General features: G+C 40.9%; 1 protein-coding gene across 2 annotated transcripts in view; it reads right to left on the bottom strand.

The window, feature by feature from the left end:
- Positions 1-26,237, bottom strand: part of gpc5c (glypican 5c) — a 105,840-nt gene that overhangs the window by 42,304 nt on the left and 37,299 nt on the right. The window contains exons 4-6 of one of the 2 annotated variants that reach the window (XM_038718141.1): positions 20,491-20,654; positions 19,256-19,312; positions 18,456-18,578 (exon numbers count right to left, since the gene is read on the bottom strand). In XM_038718141.1, the coding sequence (XP_038574069.1) occupies positions 18,456-18,578; positions 19,256-19,312; positions 20,491-20,654 (344 nt within the window). The remainder of the gene's footprint in view (positions 1-18,455; positions 18,579-19,255; positions 19,313-20,490; positions 20,655-26,237) is intronic. The other variant, XM_038718142.1, reaches the window with a different exon arrangement.

The following is a 26,237-nucleotide window of genomic DNA, read 5'->3' as shown; positions in this document are numbered from 1 at the left end:
TGCCCCCTCTGACATAAATGATAAATTGAAGAATCAAACAGCTCCCTAAGCAGTGGTTGAAAGTGGGGGCTGTGTGTAAGGGAGTGTATGCGTGTCTGTCTCCAGGCTTGGCTCGGGATATAAGTGTTGGCGCGGAAATGAGCTCATCAGATGGGATGCTAATGAAAGGGAAGTGTCAGGGTGAGTTTGGCAATGTGTAAGGCCAGGAACATTTCATTGCAGGGTATGTTTGATATTATGTAGGGGATGTGACAAGTCACACAGCAGGACATACCAGAGCTGATTTCCTGATAGACAGAAAATGAATGCGGCAAATTTCTGGATGGATCTGGAGCGGACGTTAAATGTTATGAGAATATTCCTGCCAATGGCAATAATGTGCTGATTCAAAATAGATCTCACTATGAACTATATTACTACTATAATATATCTCACTGTGAACGAAGAGCAGAAGATTGTATAAGAAAAATTAAAGACTGCATCACCCAAATGTTATCTCTCTTTTGTGTGGTTAATAAAGGAATAACAGCTTTCTGCAATCAACTCTCCTCTCATGCTCTCCTCTGGTGGTCTTGAACGTTCAACCTCAAATATTCAAAATGACTACCTACACATGTATGGCTTCTGACTTCAGGCTCTTTAAACTCCTTTCTATGGAATTGACTCATCCCACTGTGAATGCCCGATTGATGCACTTTCTTAAAGGCAGCTTTGTCTGTTCTCGTCTTTCCATCTGCCTGGAGTACAGAGTAGCAGTGACCTCCACTCCCTGATGCTGACCCCAAACTGAACTGTCTTTATCTTTTGAAGGCCTGCAGGAATGCTCACGGGTTGTAAGGCAGAAAACAGAAATTAAATATTCATCTTTCAAGGTGTATGGGGAGATAACAAAAAAGTGCTCCTGTGCTTTTAACATTTCCAGTTATATGCAGTAAACTAAGCAACAACATAAATAATAACATTTCAAGGATGTGTAAACATTTGATGAAGGGTTTAGAGAAGGACTGCGATAGCCAGAGTGAGGGGGTGTTCAGTAGATTGGCCCCAGGTAAAGTAGACTCTAGTTGTCTTTCATCTGTGCTCAGCTCTTGACGGATCATCGAGGTCTGGCTGGAAGGTTTAATGAGCCCGCAACACTCACCAGGGATTCAATTAGCTAGATTTGTTCGTGCATATGTGTGTGTGTCTCTATTTAAATCAAGGGGCGCATCTTTGCATTTCCCCCTACATTTAATTTTTCTAGTGAAACTAATCAGAGCACTCCGCGTTCTTATGCCTGGTCAAGTTTCCCTTTAAAACAAACATAGCACAACAAACAACCAAAAGCTATACTGAGTCTTTCTTTTTCTATTTAACCTTTTATTTAATCTCACAAAATTTAACCTACAGTACCATGATTACTGGAGACTTACAAGATGATGAACAGACACTATGAATTAAAATACAGCAGGTGGGCCTGTTGGATTGTAATTTGTCTAATTCTTAATTGCATAAGCAAGCTGTCTGCAGAGATCTTCGCCAGGATCCCAATGGTTAATGAGATTATCCACTGGTATCTGCCAGGGAGAGAAATGGTTGTACATCGTCTCTGACATGATTAAAGGCAGTTTTGTTGTGCTTCAAAATCCACATCAGGATTAAAGTACACCAAGGTTATGTGCCGTGCTACTTGTGCAACTTGACATTTTGTGCCATGAATGTTAAGTTATCTAGATCTTTGCTTCAGCAATTATAATCAATAATCATTACAGCTCAAAAGACATTTCATGAAATCTTGTGGTTTACTGGATCAATTCCCTGATGCATCGTATCGTCAGGATAACCCCATTGAATTATATAAAAATACGATATACAAGCTATTAAAATCTACAGCTATTACAATCTTGCAGAGACTAATATTATTTCCCATTGGCTGCTTGGAAAGACTGAACTACGCAGGTCCTAAAGGATCCTTGAAACCCTGCATATTTGTGACATAATAATGAGACAAGGGAGTGGTCTCTGCCAGACAAGTAGTGTAAATCAATGTGAATTTGTGTTACGGAAGCAGTCCTGTAATATATGCAAATATTCATAGACAAGTGCTCAAATTGAAAGACTCAACTTGAGGCAAAGTCTCTGGAAACATGGCAGGTGAAGAAATACCAGAAGGTTGTATATGGGTATCTAGGTGTAATTACAACTAAAAACCATAACATACTAACTGCTCATTCAAATTTGTACCATTACTAATAACTTACATGAATAATTAATTTACTTTTAACAATGTCATCATAAAAAAGGGCAATACTGAATGATTTATGTTTATTTTATTATTTGGACTAAAGCTCCTTCTACCTATCCCAAATATTAGACATTCATTATGGTTCCATGTTTGGCAGTCACATTCCCGCATGTAGATTGATTTGGAGGAGCGATTTGTCTGAAAAAAACATCATGATGAATCAGAGCAAACTGAGGAGGGGGAACGTGTCAGTGATTAACGATTAAGAGGAGACAAGGTTGTTTTTATCTGAGTGAGTGTGCGTATTTTTGTGGATGTGGGTGGTACTATTTCAGCTGAATATGGCATTGGATTAGAGCTAGTGGTACTGCTGTCAGGATAAACAGCAAATTGTTGGTTCATGATGATCATGATTAATAAAGCCTTGCCCCACCCTGTGACTCTAACCTGTGGAGATGCACTAATATCACATGTATACGTTCTACCTGTATTTTCAGACATACCTTTCTTAAGCTAAAACTATGTCACTTTTATTGTCTGTTGCTAATTTGATTTGATAAGTGGCTCGTCATAACACTAAACCCAAAATACTGTAAAATATCGCATTGCAACTTTCTCTTTCTGAAACAAGAGGACCTTAAGTCACAAGTGAGGCCAGTAGTGAGCGCAAGGGAGGGTTGAGTAGATATTTGTAGCCAACTAAATTTACGAGCAATGCTTGGACATGTTGAAATACTATGAACAGGAGGTTTTGTTCTGAAAGGCCAGTCTGTTCTCACACACTTTGAGCTTAGCAGCCATTCACTGTACTAACACTAAGCACATGAACAGGCAACTGGTCAAAAGCCACTTCGCAAACATTTAATCAACATGATATATGTGCTCATGCTGTCCCTTAGACAGTAAACAGAAAGTGTGCAAACACATACAAATGTTTCTCAAGCCTGCGTGCCCCGTAATGCCATGTGAACATACACACACACAACACACTCAGAAGTACCACAAACCCTTGTGGTAGGGCTGAGTTTATCATAGGCTCCCAACAATAAACACAGTGAAAATAAATATTTTAAACATTAAGCTATATACAAAATGAAGCACTGGCAAAATCTTTTACTGCTTTTATAGAAGATGTGAAACCCTTGGCAGTATGTTTCTATAGCTTGCTGAGCTTCAAAGACATTGTTGAGAAGAAATACTCAGATCATAAAAAGTGCAAAATGAAATAGAAAGTAAATCAGGAGAGGTCATCTGCAGGGCAGGCAGGCTCAAACAGATATCTCAAAGTACACTAAGAGGCCATGTCTTCAGTTCAAGTCATCTTTGTTCTTCCTCTTGATTTCTCTGCCCACTACCACAATCTCCATTAAATCCTGCTTTCTCTCTCTTTGTTCTCATTGATGTGTTTTGTAACCCAGCTGGTAACCACATGAACACACTGAATGCCACCAGTAGCTGCAGTCACTTGGAAGTCTCAGCAGTACCTATGGCATGCAGTCTTGACTTAATTTACCTCTCGCTCTATTCCCAACAGCTCTGTGTTTTTCCCCTCTTTATCTGTCTCCACCCATCTTTTGACCTCGCCTCTTCCTCGTTCCAGCTGGCGGCTTGGGGATTTGGAAATGAAACAGTTCTATGGCGAGTCTTGTCCCAGTGAGACACAGACCTAATGGGTGTTCAGAAACACCATGACACTGTGGATGATGAGGCTGACTTTGAGAAAAGTTATCTAATAAGTCAAAAAAAAAGCTGTTCAAATGCACTGCATCTGTTAGGTTTCATTAAGGATCGGATTTCTGGTTTCCACCTCTGAAGTACAACTTTTGACTGTGGTTTTAAGCAATGAGACTTTAACTTATTTCTCAAAATTTTTGTGACGCTCCCAGTTAATCTCTTAAGAGCTAAGTCAAGGGTGCTGTGCAATTTTGTAGACCTGGCCGGTAGCCCAGTGGGCCCTCTGTCATGCTTCTTTGCAGCCTGGCAAGCTTCTGTATTGAGTGATGAGTCAGACATGTAGGCAGAAACAGGGAGGGTCAGGCATATAAAGAGCAGCACAGGCACAGCAGTCATGTTGGCAACTCCACACAAGATCAAAAACACAGTCAGCTGCTGAACCCAGCAATCTCTCATCGCTCTTGTTTTGAAGTTAGTTGGAAACTGTTTTGATGATTTCATACTGACTAGTTACTCCTTGTGCTTGGGAAGTGTCTGCATAACTAATCACGAGATGGTGTGCAACTCTCTAAACTTTTTTTGTCTACATAATCTTTCATCTTTAGTTCATTCATCTGTGTCCTTTTCTTGATGGGAATGTTGATGTCAAAGACTGCCTTGAACCTGCAGTATGTTGCCTTGAGCAACCCAACCTTTTGACCAATTACCCATTAAAACAATGCAATGTCTTCCAGCAAAGCCTTATCACACATTTCATACATCAACCAGTTGTGACCAAGTCAACCAAACAGTGATTTTTCCTGTGAAAAAATTACAAGGAAAATCAAAAGACTTTCACAAATTCTAGGAAAAAGAACCCTAATTTTGTGTAGAAGTTTTTCTTCACTCCTATCCTGTTAATCATCTTGCACCTCTTTGCCCCCCACCCCTGACCCAGAGTAATAGCAGTAAGTGCAGAAGACATGTCCTTTTACTATTAATGATGGGGCTCCACACTAAAACACAAACAATCCACGGGCTGTTTTCAAACTCCAGTTACACTAACTTCAGGGTTATGTCATTTCAGCCAAGATGAAACATTTTAGTCCAGGACATTTACACTTATTAATCTTGACTGTTTTTGTGTTGGACTTCACCTGAGGCAAGACACCTGTGCTGAGCTGGCTGTATATCTGTCTTTGTGGTGCTGTGTGCTAGTGAAATATGCCTGTTTATTGCTGTGTGGTTGGGTTGGAATTACACACCACTATGTTGGTCTCAACTGCTCTGCCACTTCTTAAGAGGTCCCAGGGTGATTTTACCGAGACCGGGCTGGTTTATTGAGTGGTTGTACTGTAACAGCTATATGGTTGAACATCCAATGGCTCAAATTACTCATGGCTATTACGCACTGAAAGCCTGTCCTCTATAGTGCAATAAAAGGTGTTACTGCAGTTATGAATGGCTCCCTTTATACTGTATGTTTGTTTTCTATATCCTTTCCTTTGCTATCAAATATATGTACATGGCCTGTATTGGGTCAGGTCAAGTATCCAATCAATATTTCTCCTCCATCCTGTTTTCAATTCACCCATCACTGCCAACAGTTCTCTCTTTCACTGACTACTCCGTTGGGGCATCTAGTTTTCATACACAATCATTAAAGTCAGATTCCCTTTCATATTTATTGTGCACATTTCTCTCTTTTTACTAGAGCTCTGTGTGGGGAGGCAAAGCAGCCTCTCTGAATGTTTGCTTGTCTTGTTTGTTTGTGTAATCAGCGTGGTAGCTGTTGACTGTATGTGTCCTATCAGATTGTTGAGTGGATGCAGATGAAAGCTGACCCCAGTCCCCTCTGAGCCAGTAGACCATGGTCTTGTGGAGATGCCGCCCACTGCTAATAGCAGCTGGAACTCTCTTTAGAATTGGGATTTCCAAAATGCTCCGTGCCAAATTAATATATAAACTACGTTTTTTTCCAGAGGGAAAAAGTGCTCTCATTTAGCAGGTTTCAGTAGATTTAGTTTTGAGCATGAACTGATGACCAAGGTTACACTTACACTATACTTCCTGGATACATCAAGCCTAAAAAATGTAGGTGTTTCCCAAGTCCCTATTTGTGTCGGCAAACAAGCCCAGCTGGCAGTTAGCTTAAAGAGAGAAAAAACAGAGACAGGAATAGGGACAGTGCTTCACCTAGCATGCACATACACATACAGGTAATCACATACTAGGTTACCTTGTACCCACCCAAGAGGTGTTTGATAGTCATCATTAGGGTTGTTCTACCCATCTATTTCTGTTTCTGTCTGCAGGCTAGGTGATGTCTTCATTATCTAGTTTGGCTCATTGGCCCATTATAAGCCTACACACAGCCAATCATGTTTCATTTCAACGCTACTCCAGGCTAATGAACAGGTATCGATTTATTTAACAATCACAGCAACTGAGAGAGCTGAATTAATTTGGTGTAAGTGACTCGCTCTTGCCAACAAACTGCTCTTGCTTCCACTTTCTTCCTCACATTCTCTCTCTCTCTCTTTCACACACACACACACACACACACACACACACACACACTCTGTCTCTCTCTCTCCCTCTCTCTCTCTCTCTCACTTTCTCTCTCTCTCTAATCCCTGTGGCTGTGTAAGCAAATCCTGACATTAGCAAATCAAACTTGCAACTCAGTGTCATGTATATAGTCCTCTACTCTCTGTATGAAGCCACCAGATCCAACATGTTCTCTCCATACTTAGTACTACCTCCAAACACTGACATAATGATGAAGGGCACTCTTAATTATACAGAAAAAAATACAAAATATAAATGACTGTAATACACTTCAATTTCTACAAGGACAATACAATTAGACTGACAAGAGAGGAAAATATGCTTCAACACTGCACTCATGTGGCCAGTATTGTGTACTGAATGCCACAGTTAGAGGCATCGGGTCATTGTGAGCTTGAATTTAATACTGAACTGAGTATTATAGGCTTTTAACAGCATTTGTTCATTTTAAGCAAATCAAAACATGGCTCTCACGAAGCTCACAGGCAGATCTTTGTGATATTAGTCCCAAACAAAGCATGATAAAAATTGCAAAGTAAGAAAGATCACTAAGATCACTAAGCCTCCCTCATCATCTTAGTCTTGGTTTTGATAGTTATGTCTATCACTTTTGGCACTTAAACTAGTCACAGGTAAGGGTCCACAGACTTTTGACCAGGTGTGTCTCAGTTAAAAACATTTTCAACAGTTTAGTTTCATTCAATTAAATATAATTCACCTTAGTTGAAAAAGTCCCCATTTGTAGAACTGTTAATGTGATTATAGAATCTTATATCCTATTTTCATAATGGTGACATTCATCTGCTGTACAGTGGTCTGATACTTTGCACAAAAAGGACGCAATGTAAAACTTTCTAACTTTGGTTATTACACAGTAAAGACTAATGCTCTTCTGAAACGATAGAATGCCCACTGGTAATTAAAACTTGGTTGTCTGAAGTGCTAGAGATAGACAAATGGAAACATACAATATAGCTATAGTGCTTAAAGCTTTAATAGTCTCTGGTGGAAGTTACATAGATAACAACTGTAATTGGCCCGTGGTTTGCTTTGAGGACATTCCCAGGACTGACTGTCCCATCTGTGTCTGTCACTGGGTGTAACTGTTCCCCACCTCTCTGTGTCGCCTGCTTCAATGTACCAGCCAGATGAACTGCAGGCAGAGTCAACAGACCACACAGACTTCTGGGAAAAGACTATGTGGCTCCATTAGATGGGAGAAACAAGAACAAGTCATGTCCGCCTTGCCCACACACGCAAAACACATGCAGACAAGCATCATTTCCTGACAAAGGCAGCATTTTTTCTCTTGCCCCCCCCCAAATCCAATGATTGTGAATGAGAAGATTTCAGGGTTAGAAGTTAGAAGAGGATGTTTAATTTTCTGCCACTCTTTGCAGTAATCATGGCTGACAGTGAACCCATTGCTAGAGCGGAATTTAATTAGAATTAATTAGAACTAGTAATGGTTAACCCTTTTAGACCTAATTTCTGACTGTAAAATAGTGATATATTGTGCTCTAAACAAGTGCTACTTGTGTTTTTTTCAATTCAAACTCAGATTTTAATGTATGCAAGTTACTGAAGCTATAGCATCTATATAACTATAGCACAAACAATCCTAGTGGGGAAGATTCAAGTAAAATTCACAGACTTCCATCATGGAAGTGAATTTGAATCCCCCATAACTTTGAGTATACTGATTAAGCATATATCTCGATTTACTCTACTAAACTGCAATTACACTAATTTCCCAATAGGTGGCAGCATTAGCCAATTTAAATTCCACAAAGTTCCACCAGACAACTAAAGATAACATATTGTGTGAATATACATGAGACAAAGGGATACAGGATGTATTTAAGAGAAAGTCACAGATAAGGGAAGTTAGATAGAGACTGCATCCTAGCTCAAGTTTGATGAAGGAAAATAGAAAACATGACACTACCAAAACAAACAAAGAAAGAGCATTAGTTGAAACGTGAGAATGGAGGATTAAAAGAAAGAAAGAAAGAAAAGATAGAAAGAAAATGTTACAAGAGCTAGTATGATGAATCTATCTTCCCTTCCAGCCACATGCGCAAATGCCAAGGAGGGCATGGATAACTGAGGTCAGAGGTCTGGGGGGAACTGGATGGGCAGCTGGTGTGTGGAAGGCAGACTAGGGCAGGCAGGGGCAGAGACAGGACAGTAAACTATGCCTTGGAGCCCAGACGGGTGGAGTGGACCATGATCCTCTGGTGTGGTACGACCACCTGTTTGTCTGTCTGTCTGACTGATCCAGACCAGAATGGTGTGATCTAGTGCTTAAGGTTGACAGCTCCAGTGTAAACTAAAAACCAGTCGAGGGGCTAACCCTGGATAAAACTAAATATACTATATGTCATGATTTTCTGTACTTATATTAAATCTGTCTGTACTAGATGCTTTACAATCACAGAATAGCTCCGTTTGAACAAAGTGTATCATAAACATGGACAAACACAGAAAGAGCGAGGCATGATGTCACATCTGGACTGAACTGTGTATGCTGCCTCTGTAAGCAAAGAGCGCTCAGTGCAAACAGTCCAGTTTCAACTTAAACATACAGTAGGTCTGACTCAAGGCAACAAACATACACAGGCATCCACATACTCAGACATACCCGAATAGAGAGTGGAGAGGGCTTGCGAGGGTGTTGAATGGGGGGGTCAGGGATCAGACTCTCTGCTGCTGCAAAGGGCACATGGGAGCATAACTCACTCCCATCTTCTGCCATGAACACACAGGGCACACACAGACAACCAAGTAACAAAGTACATTTACAATGCTTATGTGCAATCAGAATATAGGCACGCCTCCACACACACACTCAGAAATGGTACCCAGACAGCAAGATGGAAATTTGACAGCATTTTGTAGATAAAAAGATAAGGAGGCAAGCTTAACTACAGCTACTCAACACCAGAATAACATATATAGGGTTACATATACCACAGTGTTGTTAAGGTCAGGGAGTTAGAGAGAGTGACTGTACTGCAGTCAGAGAAAAGAAGGGCAAAGGTTAGGGAGCTATTATCCAAATGAAGTTGGGCAGATGGTAGCACTGACAAACACATGGCCAAAATGGCTTTCTTGGCAGGAATCCAAGCCATAACAAGCATGTTTGTCATGAGCAGGCTTACCTGTCAATCTGCCACAGGTTGGAAATTGGACACATCATCCTAAATCAGTCAGTATGGTAAATCTGAACAGTCCAGGTTTGCATTAGGAGTCATTGACAGTGTCACTTTTATGAGTCGCTCTCTAGCATTTTCTTTTTGTTGTGATATCTCAAACAGTTCCAGTAAATTACAAAGCTTCTTTAGTGCTTTTGTGATTTTGCAAGGCTTCTCTTCTACATAGATTATTAACGGAACAGGTGATAGTTTGAAATTATAGGAAAGTCACATTCTTGAATGTATAATTTTGTTGGCATTGTCATCACCTCCAAAAAATGACATCAACCATTTTAAGCAAATCCCTGCTGTACTTTTTCTTATCTTTTCATCTCTATTGTCTGGTTCAACTCCGAAATTGCATTTGTTTAAGTCACAAACACTTTCCATATATGGACTACTGCTCTCTACTTTGGTTGCCTTTCATGTATAAAACACAGCAATAGATTTGATTGGAAAACACAGCATGTGAGCACTCATTTATTTATATTTGTGGGGCTTGTTAATTGGTTAGTCTTTCCAAATGAACTGTAAACTGCCAATTACACTATATGGGTTTTTTTGTACAGTGTAATTAACAACAACTTTACTGTTATTGCCACAGCCTTGGGTGGATGTGTTATGTTAAACAGCTTACAGGCATCAGTAAATTGTGTGTCTTTCTCCTGTCTCTCTCAAATGCATACAGGCTGCAAAATGCAGGCCTAAATATCCCATCAATTAATAGATCCTATTCTTGTTTCAGTCTAGTGCTGCTAATGTAAATCTGGTGCCTTTTATTATATGTTCAGTTGACCTACACTTTAGGAAACAACATATTCAATTACCTGTTTTGTTGAGATGCTTAGCTCAGAAAAAGCTAAAGGCCTACAGTGTATACGACTGTGGGATGTCCCTGTCAGCTGATGGACGTGCCAGTATTACCTAGCAACGATGACCATGTACATGTGCTTTTGTGCAATGTATTATTTATGTGCCTGTTTATTTCATTTGGGCATACAGAGTGCAGCTAAATAGAGCTGATTCTCAATTTGCACCCTCAAAGTTTAGCCAAATCTGGCAGCCATATATGAGCCAGATCCAGTTCACACTGGCTCCTTCTGTGCATCATCACTATGACACAATATGACTGACCCTTCTGGTTATGAGATACCCATGAGGTGTAGACTTTTGAATTAAATATGGCTCTCTGTCATAACACAAATACAGTATATAGCAAATGACACAATATGTATATTAGGGCAACAGGGTTAAGTTTAGCACCCTAGGTCAAGGGTTAGGCAAAATAAAAAGTTGTTTTGAAAGTAAACACAAGTTCTTGTATACGTCTTCACAGGTACTGTTCTACACCTGTATTTTGCCTACATATTCATTATTTGGTTAGTTGGTAAAATATGTGTCTGTATGTGAATATTTGGCAGCAGGGTGAAGTGTATAGGGACGAATGAAGGTGGGGTGGGGGGGACTTTCCCTTCATTCTGTAGCTCTTCCGTGCGGAGGCCGCATTCCCAGCACCACTCAGTGGGCTCCAGTGAGCGAGCCATGACACCAAACCCACCCGGAATTCAAGGAACGTTTTCCCTGTGGTTTCAGGTTACCACATAAACACACACACACACACACACACACACACAGCGAGCACAGATCACAGGCACACACAACACCATCCACAGTAGTGTACTGTACTTTTGTTGTTTGTACAGAGTTGGTTTTGTTAGCTTTCCCTCCCTCCTCCCATGCCTGTCATTCATTATCATTTTGAACTTACATACTTCTCGGGTTGGACAACAACTTGGACTAACGCTTAAACGTGCAACTGGATTCAAACCAAACGTCTTGTTCAGAATCTCACTTTGATGGTAAATACCACACACTGAACACTTAAAACTGGTACACACATTCACACTAAAACGCTACATGGAATCTTGCCAATGCTTGCTATGGGCCCCAAATTCAGACATACAGGTATACATTGCATCACACAAAATTCGGCACAAATTCTGACATAAAACTTATACTCAATCAAGCTTTAACTGACATTCGTAAATTCTGCCGTGCCTAAAAATAGTCACAGCGGAGAGAGATTCAACTCTGTAAGTCAGATGTGATCATGCTGTGTGAGTGTTGATGTGTGTTGGGTGTGTGCATGTGTTGCATATAGAGCGTGCGCTGTCTGTAGCACACAGAAATAGTGTGATGGTCAGTAAGACCATAATCCCATGTCCACACGGCTACAGTGCGAGCTGCGTGTTTGGATCAAAGCAGAGGTTTGAAAGTGGATTTTCTCTGCCTTTGAAGAGTGTTAAAATGCACACCAAACTGAGTGAGTCAGTAAGTATGTTAGTGAGTAAGTTAGTATTACCTGAGAACTTAGTTTTTCTTTGGTTTAACTGCACTAAAACTTACACTTCATCATTTCATTGAAGTTGAGGCAAATGTGTGGCTTATTTTGGTAGGCAAGTGGGTAATGTTCCACCATTCAAATTCCCTCTTTCAGAAATTAAAACAGTAAAAGTCAGTCAGGCTGCCATTATACAGAAGTCACAGAAATGTGATGTACACTGTAACCGTTAATTTTTTATGTTAAAAGAAATAGAAATGTTATTGAAATTCCTTTATTAGGTCCATTAGGAACCAGACTGTTGATACAGGGAGAGACAGCTCTAACATTGCGACACCATGGTAAGCATCACAGAGCGTGTGCCGAGAAACAACGAGCACTTCATTGCATGGCTGTGGTGTCTTCCAAGAGCAATTTTATGACACAAGATAAAATTGCCTCTAAAATGCAGGGTTCGTCCTGGAGGACTCGTCCAAGACTGTTTCGTTTTACACGTAATATTTTGGGCGGTGTGGCGTTTATGTGTGCAACTGCATATAATCAGCAGTGCTGACATCAAGGAGGAAACATTTTTTAGGGTTTTGTCCTCTGTTCACTGCGGTGGTGCATCAGAATGTGTGTCACACTTAGATACAGAGATGCTTGAGAGGCTAACACAACCCTCTCAAACACACACACAGGCCACATACACCACTATTGGCTGGCACCCAGACATGCTAGCAGAGAGGACTTCAAACAGGCTCATAGAGGCAATTAAGCCACAAAGACAGAGGGCTCTCCTAAAGCCACTGCTTCCTGCTGCCACTGACCTACATCCCTCATTTTTCATCAGTTCATCTCTCCTTCTATCCATTGTTTTCTCATCCACACTTCCTTTCACCCTCCCCAGCATGTCGATCCCTCTATTTTTCGTCATCCTCTCCTGCTATGAGATTGATGCCTTGCCAATGGGCAAGCACAGAGGTGGGTACACTATGTCTTCCTCGCCCGGTAGGAACTGCTCCAGTAAAACATGCTGGTCTATTGTGGCATTTTAATTGTATTAGCTCAACCCACTTCACAGGCTGGACATAGAACAGAAGGGAGGAGGCAGTAAAACTGTATTCCAACTATAAAAGTGATTATAGTACGACAGAGAGGAGTTTGAAGGAAATTTCACATCCATACAAACTTGAGGAGACCGAAACACATAAACACCCTTCACTCAGAGGCATGTTAAGTCCCAAACTGGCAAATAATTTTACACTTAGGCCAACTAAATCACATTTGCTTACACACCATCTACGCAAACTACCTTTTCCCCATATTTTCCCGTGCACAGCTACAGATTTATAAATACCATAACTCCAAGCTCTCACAATCCAAGCATTTCAGCAGAGAAAATAAATAACTCATAGTTAGTGCAATATGATCGCAGTTGTTTTCTCTTTCTCTCACATGCGCGCACACACACACACACACACACACACACACACACACACACACACACACAACACATCACAACACAACACAACACAACATAAAGATGCAGCCCCAAAGAGAGAAAATACTAAGCAATGTAGTAATGTGGAGTGGGTCACACTGAGGTTCCAGGCAGCAGCCCAGGGTTATGGGAAAGGGATGGGCCGTGAATCAGAGCTAAGGAGAAATAGAAGAGAAGGGATTGTGGGAGGGACAGAGAAAGGACTAAGAGGTTCGTCGCAGGCACCAAATGCAAATGGAAGAGGTGAAAGGGTAGGAGCAAAGGGGGAAAACTATTCATTTCCATTACTGTTCATTATTTCTCTGATGTCAATGGTCATGACTCTGTGTACCACCATTCCATCATCTCTGTCTTAATGTCTACATTTTAAAGAATTCACATACTTAACGGACTGAACTGACTGCTGGTGTTTTGCTTGCGTTTGCTAACAAAAGCCCTTAGCAACACACACACAGCACACACAAACTCGGAGCAGGGAATGTCCCTCCTCTGCATATAGAAATGAATTTATTGTTCCCTCTGATAGAATTTCATTATTAAATTCCCTTAAATTTTTCAAACCGAGCTGCTCTGACCCAAGAGACTGACACAGAGAAGGCAGGGAAGAAAAAAAACTATGAGTTGATGGTAGTGGAAGAAGGAGAGAAAGTGAATGAGAGTGTGAGGGGTGAGGGCTTTGCCCGGTGCAGCGCTCTTCCTGCGCCTCCCTCCAATAACAGAATGGATTCCAGATGTCAAAATGATAAACAAATGGATTGTCATAACCTTATAAAAATGCAAGGCATTCAGAAGCACTTACACTGCTAAATTGTCTGTTGCCTCGTGCTAATCCAAAACTTTAGAATCATCCCCAAAGTATAGTGATGAGTTAGTAGTCCTCCTTTTTCATTAAAGAACATGTACACACATATGCACTACAAACCCACATGTGCATACACCCATGCTAAGATCTTAGCTCTTTCTTTTTCCCCCTTCAGAATATACAGTCTGCCTGTATAAATCAGTGTGTAAATCAGCTCAGTACAAAGTTAGTCCCTAAAGAGTTTGTAGGTTAGGTTCAAACAGGAAGGCTTCTTCATCGACTCTCCCCGATTTCTTTTACTTATTAAATATACCTCATTACTTATACCATCAGCTTAGGATTTAAGTGGCAACTCCATTTAATCAAGTAAGTCTAAAGCTACAGCAATGCCACACAGAATCAGCTGCTTGTAGGTAGAACCATCATTTTGTAAAGCCAAATGATGTTTACTATTTGCTTCCATAGCTATTTCAATAAACTTTCATTGGGAAAACAGATCAATGCATGAGATGCATGTGAAATAAGTCAAATTTAAGCAATAAAGTGGCATGCTGCAATTTGTATTTAGATTAAAAACATTGAAGATCTAAGTTGTGATAACATGCCATGGTTTTTCGCCATTTCCAGGTCAGCAATGTACTCACTTAAACTGCTCCACCTGTCTTTCTTTTGCCACCTGTGACCCTGTTATGCACCTGATTTTCTGCTTCCCATCGAAAAGTGGGTGGAGGTGGCTACACCTAACTTGCAGTCTGGCTTTACCCTAGAGTAACCAACACGGGGACTAATCACTAATTACCACTACTCATTTCAATCCAGTGAGCAGCACCTACCTCCTTTCAGGATCCTGACAATAACCTGCCATCATTTTACATTTGAAACCTGTCCTGATTTGAAATATTATTTCCCCTTGATTTGTCATTCGTACCCAATAATTTTGGGTCTGATTATGTCTGGGAGAAATTTAACAATAAGTTGTTGACTAATGAAAGTCTCATTGAGGTTACCTCTTCATGTGTTTTCAGTCAAAGGGCTAATCAAGTTCGTTATGATGTCTTCACAGTGGCTATAGCCTGCAGCGTTGTTTCATAACCTGCATCTCTAAATATGTGTCAAAGGTTTCTAAAAAGGCAAGCAGAAATAGGGGTGGTAATTATATATAATATAATTAAAGTGTAGAGAGATGGCGATAAATCAGTTACAGTTTGTGCTGAGACTATAGATATACAGTAACTGGCTAATCAAGATAAAGAACGTGGTAATTTTGGTTGATCTTATCTTTCCGGAAAAGATGGTGCAAAGTATTCACGCGTGTGATGCTGTAAATGTTCAGAGATGTCTGAGCACATGCCAACACGCACTTTTAGTTGTAAGTACAACTGCCCCCCCGTCATCAGATGCTGAATAAAGACAGGAAGGGAATTTCAATCCCCAACGCCTTTGATGTGCTTTGAAGTATTATACAAGTGTGTGTGTGTGTGTGTGTGTGTGTGTGTGTGTTCTCACATGTGGATATGTGTATCCTTGCCGAGCACAGTATGATTGTGTCTGAATGAATGACCCCTCCAGCTGCTGTGTAGCATATGGATGCTGTGTGGATAGATATGGGAGTGTGCTTGAGTTTATGTCTCTATGGCCTCTCGTGGGAAGCACCAAGCCCTCAGAGGCTTTGTGTGCCCACCATACAGGAAGTCAGAGTATGGCACGGACTAACACCATAGCGGCGTCACATGCCCATTTTTAACCATACTGTTTGTATCTTATTCCGTGCACGCTTTTTCTCATCTCTTCTCATATTTTCTCATCTTTGCCTCTCACTATCTACCTTTCTCTCATCTCCTGTTCTCATGCAACTTTCCCAGGCATGGTGCAGGCAGTGGCAGTAGCAGTCGCAGTGATGTCCAAGTCTTTCCCATGCAGCCTCATAGGAGGGTCTTTGTTCAGCTCAAGGCTTTGGGGGTCCCCACGGCAGGGCTCTGCCCCACTCCACTGACTCCACAATGGGTCTTTATGCTGCCAAGCCCCCCCCACCCCGCATCACTCCATCATGATTCCCTCATCAGGGGCACAGGGAGGCACAGGGGGCACCGCGGCACCAAAACGCCAACCCTTTTCATGCCCTGCCCTGTCCCTCTCTCTCTAATACATGCCAACAGAGTCAGATACAGTGAGGGAGGTTTGCTGAATAGCCACAGGCCAATCTGGGCAGTTTATGAGTGGTGCCAAATGTTTCAGTAGGGTACTGTTTTCTTATCCAACCCAAGAACCCTTGACACCACAAGCAAAGACCTGGCTCTCACCAGGGAGTGTGTGATAACACACCGTTACAACCCATTAGCACTGAAAAACCAGCGCCCTTGGTAGTAAAAGTCACACACACTTGCTTAGACACAGACAGAGTAAAGAAATAAAGAACTGACTTTAAATAGAGACAAAGAAGCCGTATCTTGTCAAGAGTAGATATTTCTTGTGTTGGAGGTGCTGAACGATTGCTCCTCCCTGTGTTTACTCCCTCATATGCTCCTGATCATGGACCTTGCACACACACATTGGCTGAGAATGTGACACACTGTCACAGGCCTTGATGAATGGGTGGTCTGCTCAATATGTCTAAGCCATTGGCAGAACCTCTGCCGCTGGGAAGGGTAGGAGAGTACTAGTCAGCAGATGAGAATGAGAGAAGAGATGAAAAGAGATCCAAACTAAAACAAAAATGATATTTTGAAAGCTAACTATTTATAAGCAAATTAAAGCCTAACTTGTTCATGAAAATCTCTAACAAAATGCTTTTGCCATCTACTGGGACTAATAAAAATGTATTTTCGGAATCCGAGACATCTGTTCATGTGCCTAATGTCTTCCTATGTAGTTATGTAAAGCCTAATGCGTGGCTTAATCCAGCAAAACGGACAAGGGCCAAATGATATGACACACACTCAGGGTGGATCGTGGGGAAAAGACATCCCAGGATCTCTGTTTTCCTCTGTTGATGCCAATATTGGCAGTGCCAAGAGTTGAGGTTGCTATGGTAATGGGAGCCAGTTTAGGGCCACCACAGCAGAAGGAGAGCATAACCTTGTCATAATTGTGGACTGAGTTTCTAGAGCATTTAAGAAACAGATCCAGCAGGGGGAATCAGTTGCAGACTCGCACTGGCTCAGTAATCTGCAGCAATTCTCTGTTCTTCTCATGCTGACAGAGAGAGAGCACATAACCGCACACACACACACACACACACACACACACACACACACACACACACACACACACACACAGCAAGTACTTCAGTCTTTGAGAGATGCACCCAAAACCATAAGCAGAAAAAGGGTTCCAGGGACACACCTATAAATCAGTACAAAATAAAAACGTCATAAATATAAGAAAGAAACAGAATGCAGTAAAGAAAGAGAGAGAGGCACAGATAACAAATCATTAACTGACTCTAATACAAAGGAGAGGGGAGCCTAGCAACTATTTGTTCTGCCTGCATTCACTCAATGTTGAGATGGATTTAATAACTTCCTTATTTTCACATTGATTAACAACAGCCAGCCACACTGACTCACAGACGAACAAATGCACAGAGGTTAGTTAATTTTTCTCAAATCTGAATGTATTCAAAACTCATGCTTCTCAAAGCAAAGTGTTAGAGTTATTAAAGGTGAAACTAAATTACATGTTTGAAAAAAAAAATGCACACAAGCCAGCTTCTACTGCCGTGCCATCTGGAGAAAATGAAAGTTCTCATCTCCAAACTCCAGTGCTGCAGAAACACATGTTTATGCAACAACTGGTCATGGCAAAGTGGTGTAACAAGATACAAAACGTTGCCTAATCACAAGGAACAAACAGCTCTCACAGCAGTACAAGTCTAAATATAAATAAATTTTCACTGCTCTTCCTAAATCTGAAAAGAACAATGGATTTTGGTGCATACAAGTCAAGAAGGGCATAATAGTGAAAGTCTTACTTATTTTCAGTTCAAAAACCCAAAGTAACAATCTAGTTGTGTTCAACAAAACAAAATATCAGATTTGCAGGAACATCTGGTTTGTTTGTTTTTTAACAAAAAGTAACATCATGTAATGTAATTATCCAGGAGGAATGAATGTCTCATCTATCAAGTCTTTACTTTCCACAATCTCAAGCCATTTTAAAGCTTATAATGTATAGTTAACCCTTACCTCTCCACCACATCATCTCCGCTCCAGCACGTGGAGTCATCCACTACATTCTCCCCTTCGCACAGCATCTCTGGCAACGCTGCAAAGAAAGACTTGTAGCGCTGCAGGTACATTAAGAACTCCCTAAGAAAAAAAGCAGACACATAGGCAAATGAGACAGAGTAATTTTAATACATACAGCATATCTTTCTGACTCACTAGCCATGTTAGAAAACATACAGTTGTAATGCATTGTGAGATTGTGGCAACATTCCTGGTGTGGTTGGTGAACACTCTTTCTCAACTATTTGGTACCATACCACCAACAGTATCTCCATTCCATTCAACAATACATGTATGTGATGAATGAATATGATGATATTGACGGTAGGAGAAAATAACTGGCTTTGAATGTGACCATTTCTTTAAGTCAGCGCATTTCTCAATTATGCGGCAATGTGCTTGCTTCACCGGATCTTCTAACACATGTCATCAATATAGACGCTGTCATCTCGAGCAAAACAGTGGCATAATATTTTGATCGGACACACGTTGTTGCCACCCATGAGGCAGAGCAAAAAAACGGGGGTAATGAGAGGTTGAGTGCTGAGTCGGTTGGTGTCAGGAATCGCTGTTCAAGAACAAAAGACAATATGAAGGGTTTTGTAAAAAAAAAAAAAATGCCTCAGTCACTCAAAAGACAAACCTAATTAACTGCAAATTAAATGTCACAGGTATCTTGACTAGTCACAAAATGAGCTCACGGCTGATTAAAGTGTGTGAGAGATTGAGAGGAATAAGACCCCTGGGTTCATGCTTACCTAGAGAGCGTTCTCAGATTATGTTTATTGTTCTTGGAGGGTTTCAGGGGCAACGAGCTGGGAATGATGGGAGTTGGTGTCCAGGGGATATTGTTGCAAGCAAGGAGGATGCAGGGATGTGAGGAATAGGGGGGGGGGGGGGGTGAGAGAAAGAAAAAGAAACAGAAACAAAAGGATGACAAGACAAGACACGTGGGGAGGAGGGAGAAAAGACAGTCAGTTGACCCTGAAAGAGAGTGATTATTCATGCACATGCAGAGACTGGCCACACCACACATAAATGAATAACCCTTTCTCCCCACACCACACCAAGAAACAGATTCTGATATGTAATGTATATGTTAAGTCGGAAAACAAACACACAAGCAAACATCTCTACGTGTGCAAATAGTTAAATATTCACAGGACAACCAAGTTCTGCTGAGCTACTTGATTCATATTTTTTTCCATTAAAACAAAACATAAATGTTGCTTTACTCTATCATGTTTCATATTTTTGTGTTATAGACTACTCTCCCTTTACTGCAGCGGGTGCTGCCATGTCTCTGAAGTGGTCAGCGCTCACATGTGCTCTGGTCAGGGTTGGCAGAAGGCAGGGAGCTGGATTGTGCTGCCATGAATGGCGGTGGTAGTGCCAGGCCAGACCTGTCAGCTAGGCTGGCATCAGTGCAGTGATTCATGGTTTGGGACGAGGTCAGGCAGGCAACGCTGCAAGTGTATGTCTGTGTGTGTGTGCGTTTCTGTGTGTGGTGCTATTTAAGCTGAGGCCGGCTGGTGTGCAGAGTTGGTGGTATGGCCGTCTGGGTAAACAGGAAATTGTTGGTCAGTCAAGATTAATCTTAACCACACTCCCCCTCTCCTGGCATCACTGCCAGCTGCTGTGGGCATGGGATGGCTGCCTCAGAGGCCAGGTGGAGGGCATGGACTTCAGTGCCAGGCTCTAAATTTACTATGTGTGTGTGTGTGTGTGTGTGTGTGTGGGTGTGGGTGTGTGTTGTGTCCAACTAACCATTTGAAGAAAGAGAGAAGTGATGGTAGCTGTGAACATACACTGACCAACCCCTCAGACTATGTCATGCACACCTGAGGAGTGTTCCTTTAATTCAAATTTACTTTACATTTTATTGACCTGATATAACAGTACACTAATTGAATTGAGCAAAAAAAGCTGAAGCTGCAGCTTTGTTTTGGATTTACAAAAGGCAGTAGTAAACTTCACAGTACAGCAGTCTTACCTCTTCAAGTGAGCTAACTGTCCCAGCCACTGCTCTGGTAGAGGTTGGGAGGGGACAGCAGATGGAAGAGCAGAAGATGGGGTTAAGGTAAAGGCTGTGACCTCTGGGCTAGTTGGCTGCATGCCTGTAGGTTCCCCAGTAGACAGGCCACACACCTTGTCCACCTGTGGGGATGATAGAGCAAACACACACACACACACACACACACACACACACACACACATACCTGTTAAGCTAGGAAAACATATACAAGCATGGGTGGACCTGCAGGGTGACTTCCATAAACCTCCAATTGACACCTGCACAGTTGAAAGCACATACACGCAAATAAGTCATTCAAAGTCACTTTTCATCACAGTGATGCTATCCATTTCAAATGAGGAATGCCTACATTATGATTGAATGATTACTGGGTGAGGAGAGTTAAAAAGAATTATGGAACAGAGAACTTCAGAGTAACGGACAACATGGGAAAACGGTGGGCGTGAAGTGAGGGATGTGATGACAGAAAATGGTGCGATGAGTGAGTTATTGCCAGGAGGGCTGACAGTAAATGTAGAACATTCCACTACCTCATGGCGTTGAATGCAGGTGTGCATAGTATCTCCAGTGGGCTATTAAAGCAAAGCAGTGGAGAGGAGGAGACAGCGGGGTCACAAGAATAAAAGGGGTGTGTGCTACAAGCCAGGACGTAAAATCAATGACATCTCATTGGCTTAAAAGCCTCTGGCCAGTGTTATTATGTGGTCCTCAATTAGCTAAAGAGACAGAGTGTAATGGATCTTGCATGCTGGACTGAGTAACTCCTTATAGTGATCAATGTATATACACTGCTTTGTCTAGAGGGATGAGTCATTCTACTATGTAAGGGCATCATACAGCTCTACTTGTTCTTCACTGGTTTAGAAAAGGGAGACTTACAGTAAGAAGCAGCGTTTGACTTCATTGAGGGAAGGTTACTCATTCTTGATGTTTCCCTGCACTCAGTAAAGCAAACATAGTCTTTTCCCAGAAGAGATGATCATATTGCTTCCTTGTCTGAGAACACTCTTTTATCATTTTATTCACTGTTTGGAATTAAGGCTGAATGACTTTTATTTTTGAAAGCTCGCAATTTTCATGTGTACACAGCGGGGAGTTTTGACAACTAGCACACCTAGAGTACAGTGAGTTACAATTCAAAAAAGGATCAGAAATTGGTCGAGCTTCATATAACTGATGCAACGATACTAATCCTGCGGTTCTGCTCCGGACGTCGCTGCTTGTAAAAACATCTAAGCAATTGCACAAACTTTTCTCATCTTGTTAGACACAGTGCCCCAGAAATGCAAGTATTTAGGATGGCCTGTGAGGGGTCCAAAACAATGGAATGCACAAACAAATACATAAACTTCACTTGGGAGGGAACTATCAAGCACCTGTGTTTAAATGGTTGGTTGAAGGGGTGTGTCCAAATGCTGGGGAGAGTTTGGATAAGTAAGTCTGGAAGCAGCTGAAATATGTGTTAATGTTCACAAAATGTGTCTCGCCAGCTTGCTAAAAATACGTCATCTCATGTGCCTTATAAATGGAGTTTAATTTGAAGTTGTCACATAACAGCTAGCTTTAGCAGTGGGATTGTTAGTGGCTCAGGAATCCAAGAGATGCTTTCTAACAGCAAAACTAACTACCTGAACATTTCACTTCACTCTGGCCTTCCTCTCCCACTTTAGCTTTACTACATTCTGGTCTTAAATCCTCTCTCTTAAAGCAGACGTTGGGCACGGGGAAGGTTGTTTTATTGCATTAACCTTAACTCCCCGTAGACCAATAAAACATGCTCACATGTGGTAGAGCGGCTAACAGCCACACATGCGCATAGCTTGCAGCATACATATGCAAACATGCCACACACACACACACACACTCACACACACACACATTACATTGTGGAGGTGAGAAAAGATAGAACATCGCAACTGTTGTCTTTTCAACACACTAAGCCAAATGCTCTTTGCATGTGCTGCAATGCTTCTGTGGACAATTATTGTTTAATTCATTTTAATGTCATCTCCACATGGTGTGTTCATATTAGAACACTTGTAAATTTCAAACCTTTAAAATGGACTGTTGTGTTAAAGTTAAAGCAGTAAAGTTATAAATGCTAAGGCTGATTCATTTTACCATGTAAACTTGCTTAAACCTGTTTTACTACTTACTACTACTTAGCCAATATGAAAGATGTGCTTAAATTGCACCATATGCTGCTTCCTTATTTAGCAAAAATACATTTCTGGTAAATACATTCCAAGGACTCAAAACAAATATTTCAAACATTGTACAGTTCCATGACATCATGTCCAGACACAGTGTTTGGGAGGTCTACAGTACAGTGTGTGCAAAAGAGGGAGAGTGCGTTTTTGTATGAAAGTGGTGAAGCTGGCAGGCTGTGCAAGGGACAGGTGTGCAAAGGGCTGAGATGAAACTGAGAAAAGTCAGTAACAATAGTTACTGTTTATTGTTATGGAAATAGTGTGTTTATAATGTCTTTTCTACTGACGAGCAGCCTCCCAAAAGGTCAATATAAAGTTTTAAATACATTTCATGAACCCAAAGATAAATTTAAATTAGCACATGAAAAACAACCAAAAAGAGCTCAGGTTATCACTTCGCTGCAGTGGTGATAAATGGAGGATTAAGACAGGATCTAATCCAGTCATTGGGAACTTTTCAAAGAGGCAGACTAAAGTTTTAAATCCAGTGCCATTTCTCACCTGCCTTTGTATAACACTTAGCTATTCTCCAAGACAAAAATGTAAACATCAAGAGGAGTTCACTCACAGTTCTGTTTGCATTACTCCGTTATTTTTACAACCAAACCACAGAGAAGAGGTTCAAAAATGCACAACTTTTGAGGAGGCCAGAAGAGATTGGAGAAAGAAAACCCTGACCAAAGCATTCTTATGTTTAACTAAGCATACAAAAGTGTAAACAGTACACAAAGTCATTATAGGGAAAACAAACAGTATCCTCGTTATGGATCCGCTTGAGAAAAGGAGACATGCTCTTATAAGTTGGATCTTATGACCACATAATCCTGAGGGCCAATCAGACGAGTGGTTGAATAAATGACATGGGCTAAAACACGGCCATAAATCAAATTTCCTGACCTGATGATGGTGTGAGAATGAAAATCCCATTTGGGTATAGCATGAGTACTTGGTTTTGTATGTGTGTGTGTGTGTGTGTGTGTGAACACCATTTTATCTTTGTTATACCTTCACAAATTCAGTTATTTTGTGGAGCATTCCTTATATGATTGCTGTAGGACAGAGACTAATGGAGGGAGCAGATTGGTGGGATGCATGTTGTCCACATGGGGAGACTTTAGGGAAATACAAATTTAGATTTAGATTTCTACTGCTGAAGGCAGGATGGATCAGTATTTTTTTAACTACGTACTTTATTTTAACCGTAAAAAAGTTTGTACCAGGATCTGTTTAACTCAAAATTGATGTGTGTGTATGTGTGTGTGTCATCATCCTGAAGCAAGGGAGTGTAATCTGAACACAGCAAGGGCCATCCCGCCTCTAGGGGAGTATTGGTTTACAGATAGCAGCGGTGGTCTTGTCTTCCGAGTTTATTTATCAAGGGATTACCCTGTAAAGCCAAGGGAACTTTCTCAGCCTCCTCTCACCCCAAGTGCATTGCATTGTGGGATGAAGTGGGCTTGTTTGGTCAGAGAAGTATACCCCCCCCCCCTCTGCTTTTCCATAGTTTATGTCATAAACATGCATACACACACACACACACACACACAGTCTGATCGCATATTGCTACAGCCTGTTTAACTCTAGGAACAGTACTATAATTGTCAGCTCTGCCAAAGTGAACAACTAAATACACTTTCTAGGAGAGCTCAGAAATGCTTACCATTTGCAATAAAGATACACAGATATTTCCTCTACAGCAGTTGGTCAAGCATACTAAAATTGAAAAAAAAAATAGTCACATACTGAGAGTGTGTTATATTAACTGTCCCTGACCATATCTGAAATGAAATTCAGCTCATAGGACTACTACAAACCACTTGGTCTGTGCCATTAGTTGTACTATTGTATTCGCAGGAACTCACTTCAAGCTTCATTGCACTGTCTCAATGGTGTACATTTGTGCAAGTGTGCAAGCATATGTGCACATATGTAAATTTTTTACTTCACTCTGGCAAGAAGTTCAAAACTGCAAATTGTGTCTGTTGCTATTCATGTCCCTGCAAATAGCTCTTGCAACTGCTGCTTACATCCATTATCCAAACCACAGTCACTGTCATCTCAAGATATTTTTTGACATTCTTTACTCATAACCATAAAATATTCACTAACCAGTAAAAATTAGGAAATAAGATCACATATACCTGTAAATGACAGTGAAACATACTGCTCTCAAAGACAGAAATCAAAAGTGGCAACAGTGATCTCCTTCTCTTTGGGTTTAGATACATGATGCCATGTTTGAAATGGAAATTTCATTCAATATGAATGTTTCAGTGAGAGTTATGTACAGTAACCAACTACCAGAATGAATAAAAACAAGTGACTGAGAGCAAACGCAATTAGCTTTATTTGGTTTTCACTTCACTGCGGTTACTAACTAAAGAAGAAACAAAAAATCTGATCAGCAGCCAAGTAGCAGGAACGCAAAGAGAACACCAGGCCACTGGTTCACATCCTGGTGGGCTCTCTATTCCACTGCACAGGAAGATCCTTCTTACTTTGGCAACATGGTTGTTTATGATGTTTTCTCCAAAGAAAACCCAAGGCATCAATTTTATTTCAAATGACTGGAGTTTTGCCTTCGAGCATTATGATAATTGTGTTTAAACAAGTAACAATTTCCATCTAATTGCAACACATATGAAAACAGAAACTGCTACTTGTGCAGCAGAAGGGTTTCCATCTCTATTTTCTAGTGCATTTTCCATCAAGTTTAAATAAGAAAAATCATCAACAATCTTAGACCTACTGTTTCAGGCACAATTAACTCTATAAAGGTAGTCTTTTGTTTTTGTACCATCCAAATGACCAAAAAAAAGGATACTATGCTTAACAGTTTGTTATCACAATATACTGCCATCAAATAATCAAATATAATATATCCAGCCAAATAAAAAACAATTTCCCCATTATTTACACATTAAGGTGACTACTTGAATTTTGCAGGAATAGCAGTGTTGAGGTGAAGGCCTTGCAGTTAAGGAAGCAAGCTTGAGACTGGAAAGTTGCCAGTTCAAACCCTGAACCATCTGGGGAAATCTGGTGGGGGGGGGTGGAATAAAGAAGTCTCTCTCCTCATTCAACAACACTGTTAAACTTTGTTTAACATTAAACCACACAAAGAGACAGATGTAGGCTTTAAGGTGTTGAGTTTAACCAGTTTGGCCTTACACAGTGATCAACCCAGGATTAGGACAGCAACATTATAGATAATAGATACAAAAGTAATTGTAGCATCTACTCTAAAAAAACAACATGCCCGGGTCTCCAAAGATGATCTGGGTCAGGGTGGAGTTGGCAGAGATTCTATCAATTGCTAATTATCTATAATAGGAGAGTTACACTGTAACTGAGCAGGTTATTTACTTACTGTAAATAAGAATACATCAATTAAAAAATGCACATGTCTGAGGATGAGCTGGTTAAGACTTACAATCAATTTCATTAATGATGGACAGGTAGAGTTCTCTGTGATAAGACTTGTTGATCATAGTG

Source organism: Micropterus salmoides, unplaced genomic scaffold, assembly GCF_014851395.1.
Source record: "Micropterus salmoides isolate LMB-PRFRI ecotype aquatic unplaced genomic scaffold, ASM1485139v1 Ms_hic_scaffold_14, whole genome shotgun sequence".
NCBI lineage: Eukaryota > Metazoa > Chordata > Actinopteri > Centrarchiformes > Centrarchidae > Micropterus > Micropterus salmoides.
Note: the sequence above shows the minus strand (reverse complement) of the source record. Positions and strands in the feature narration are given on the sequence as shown.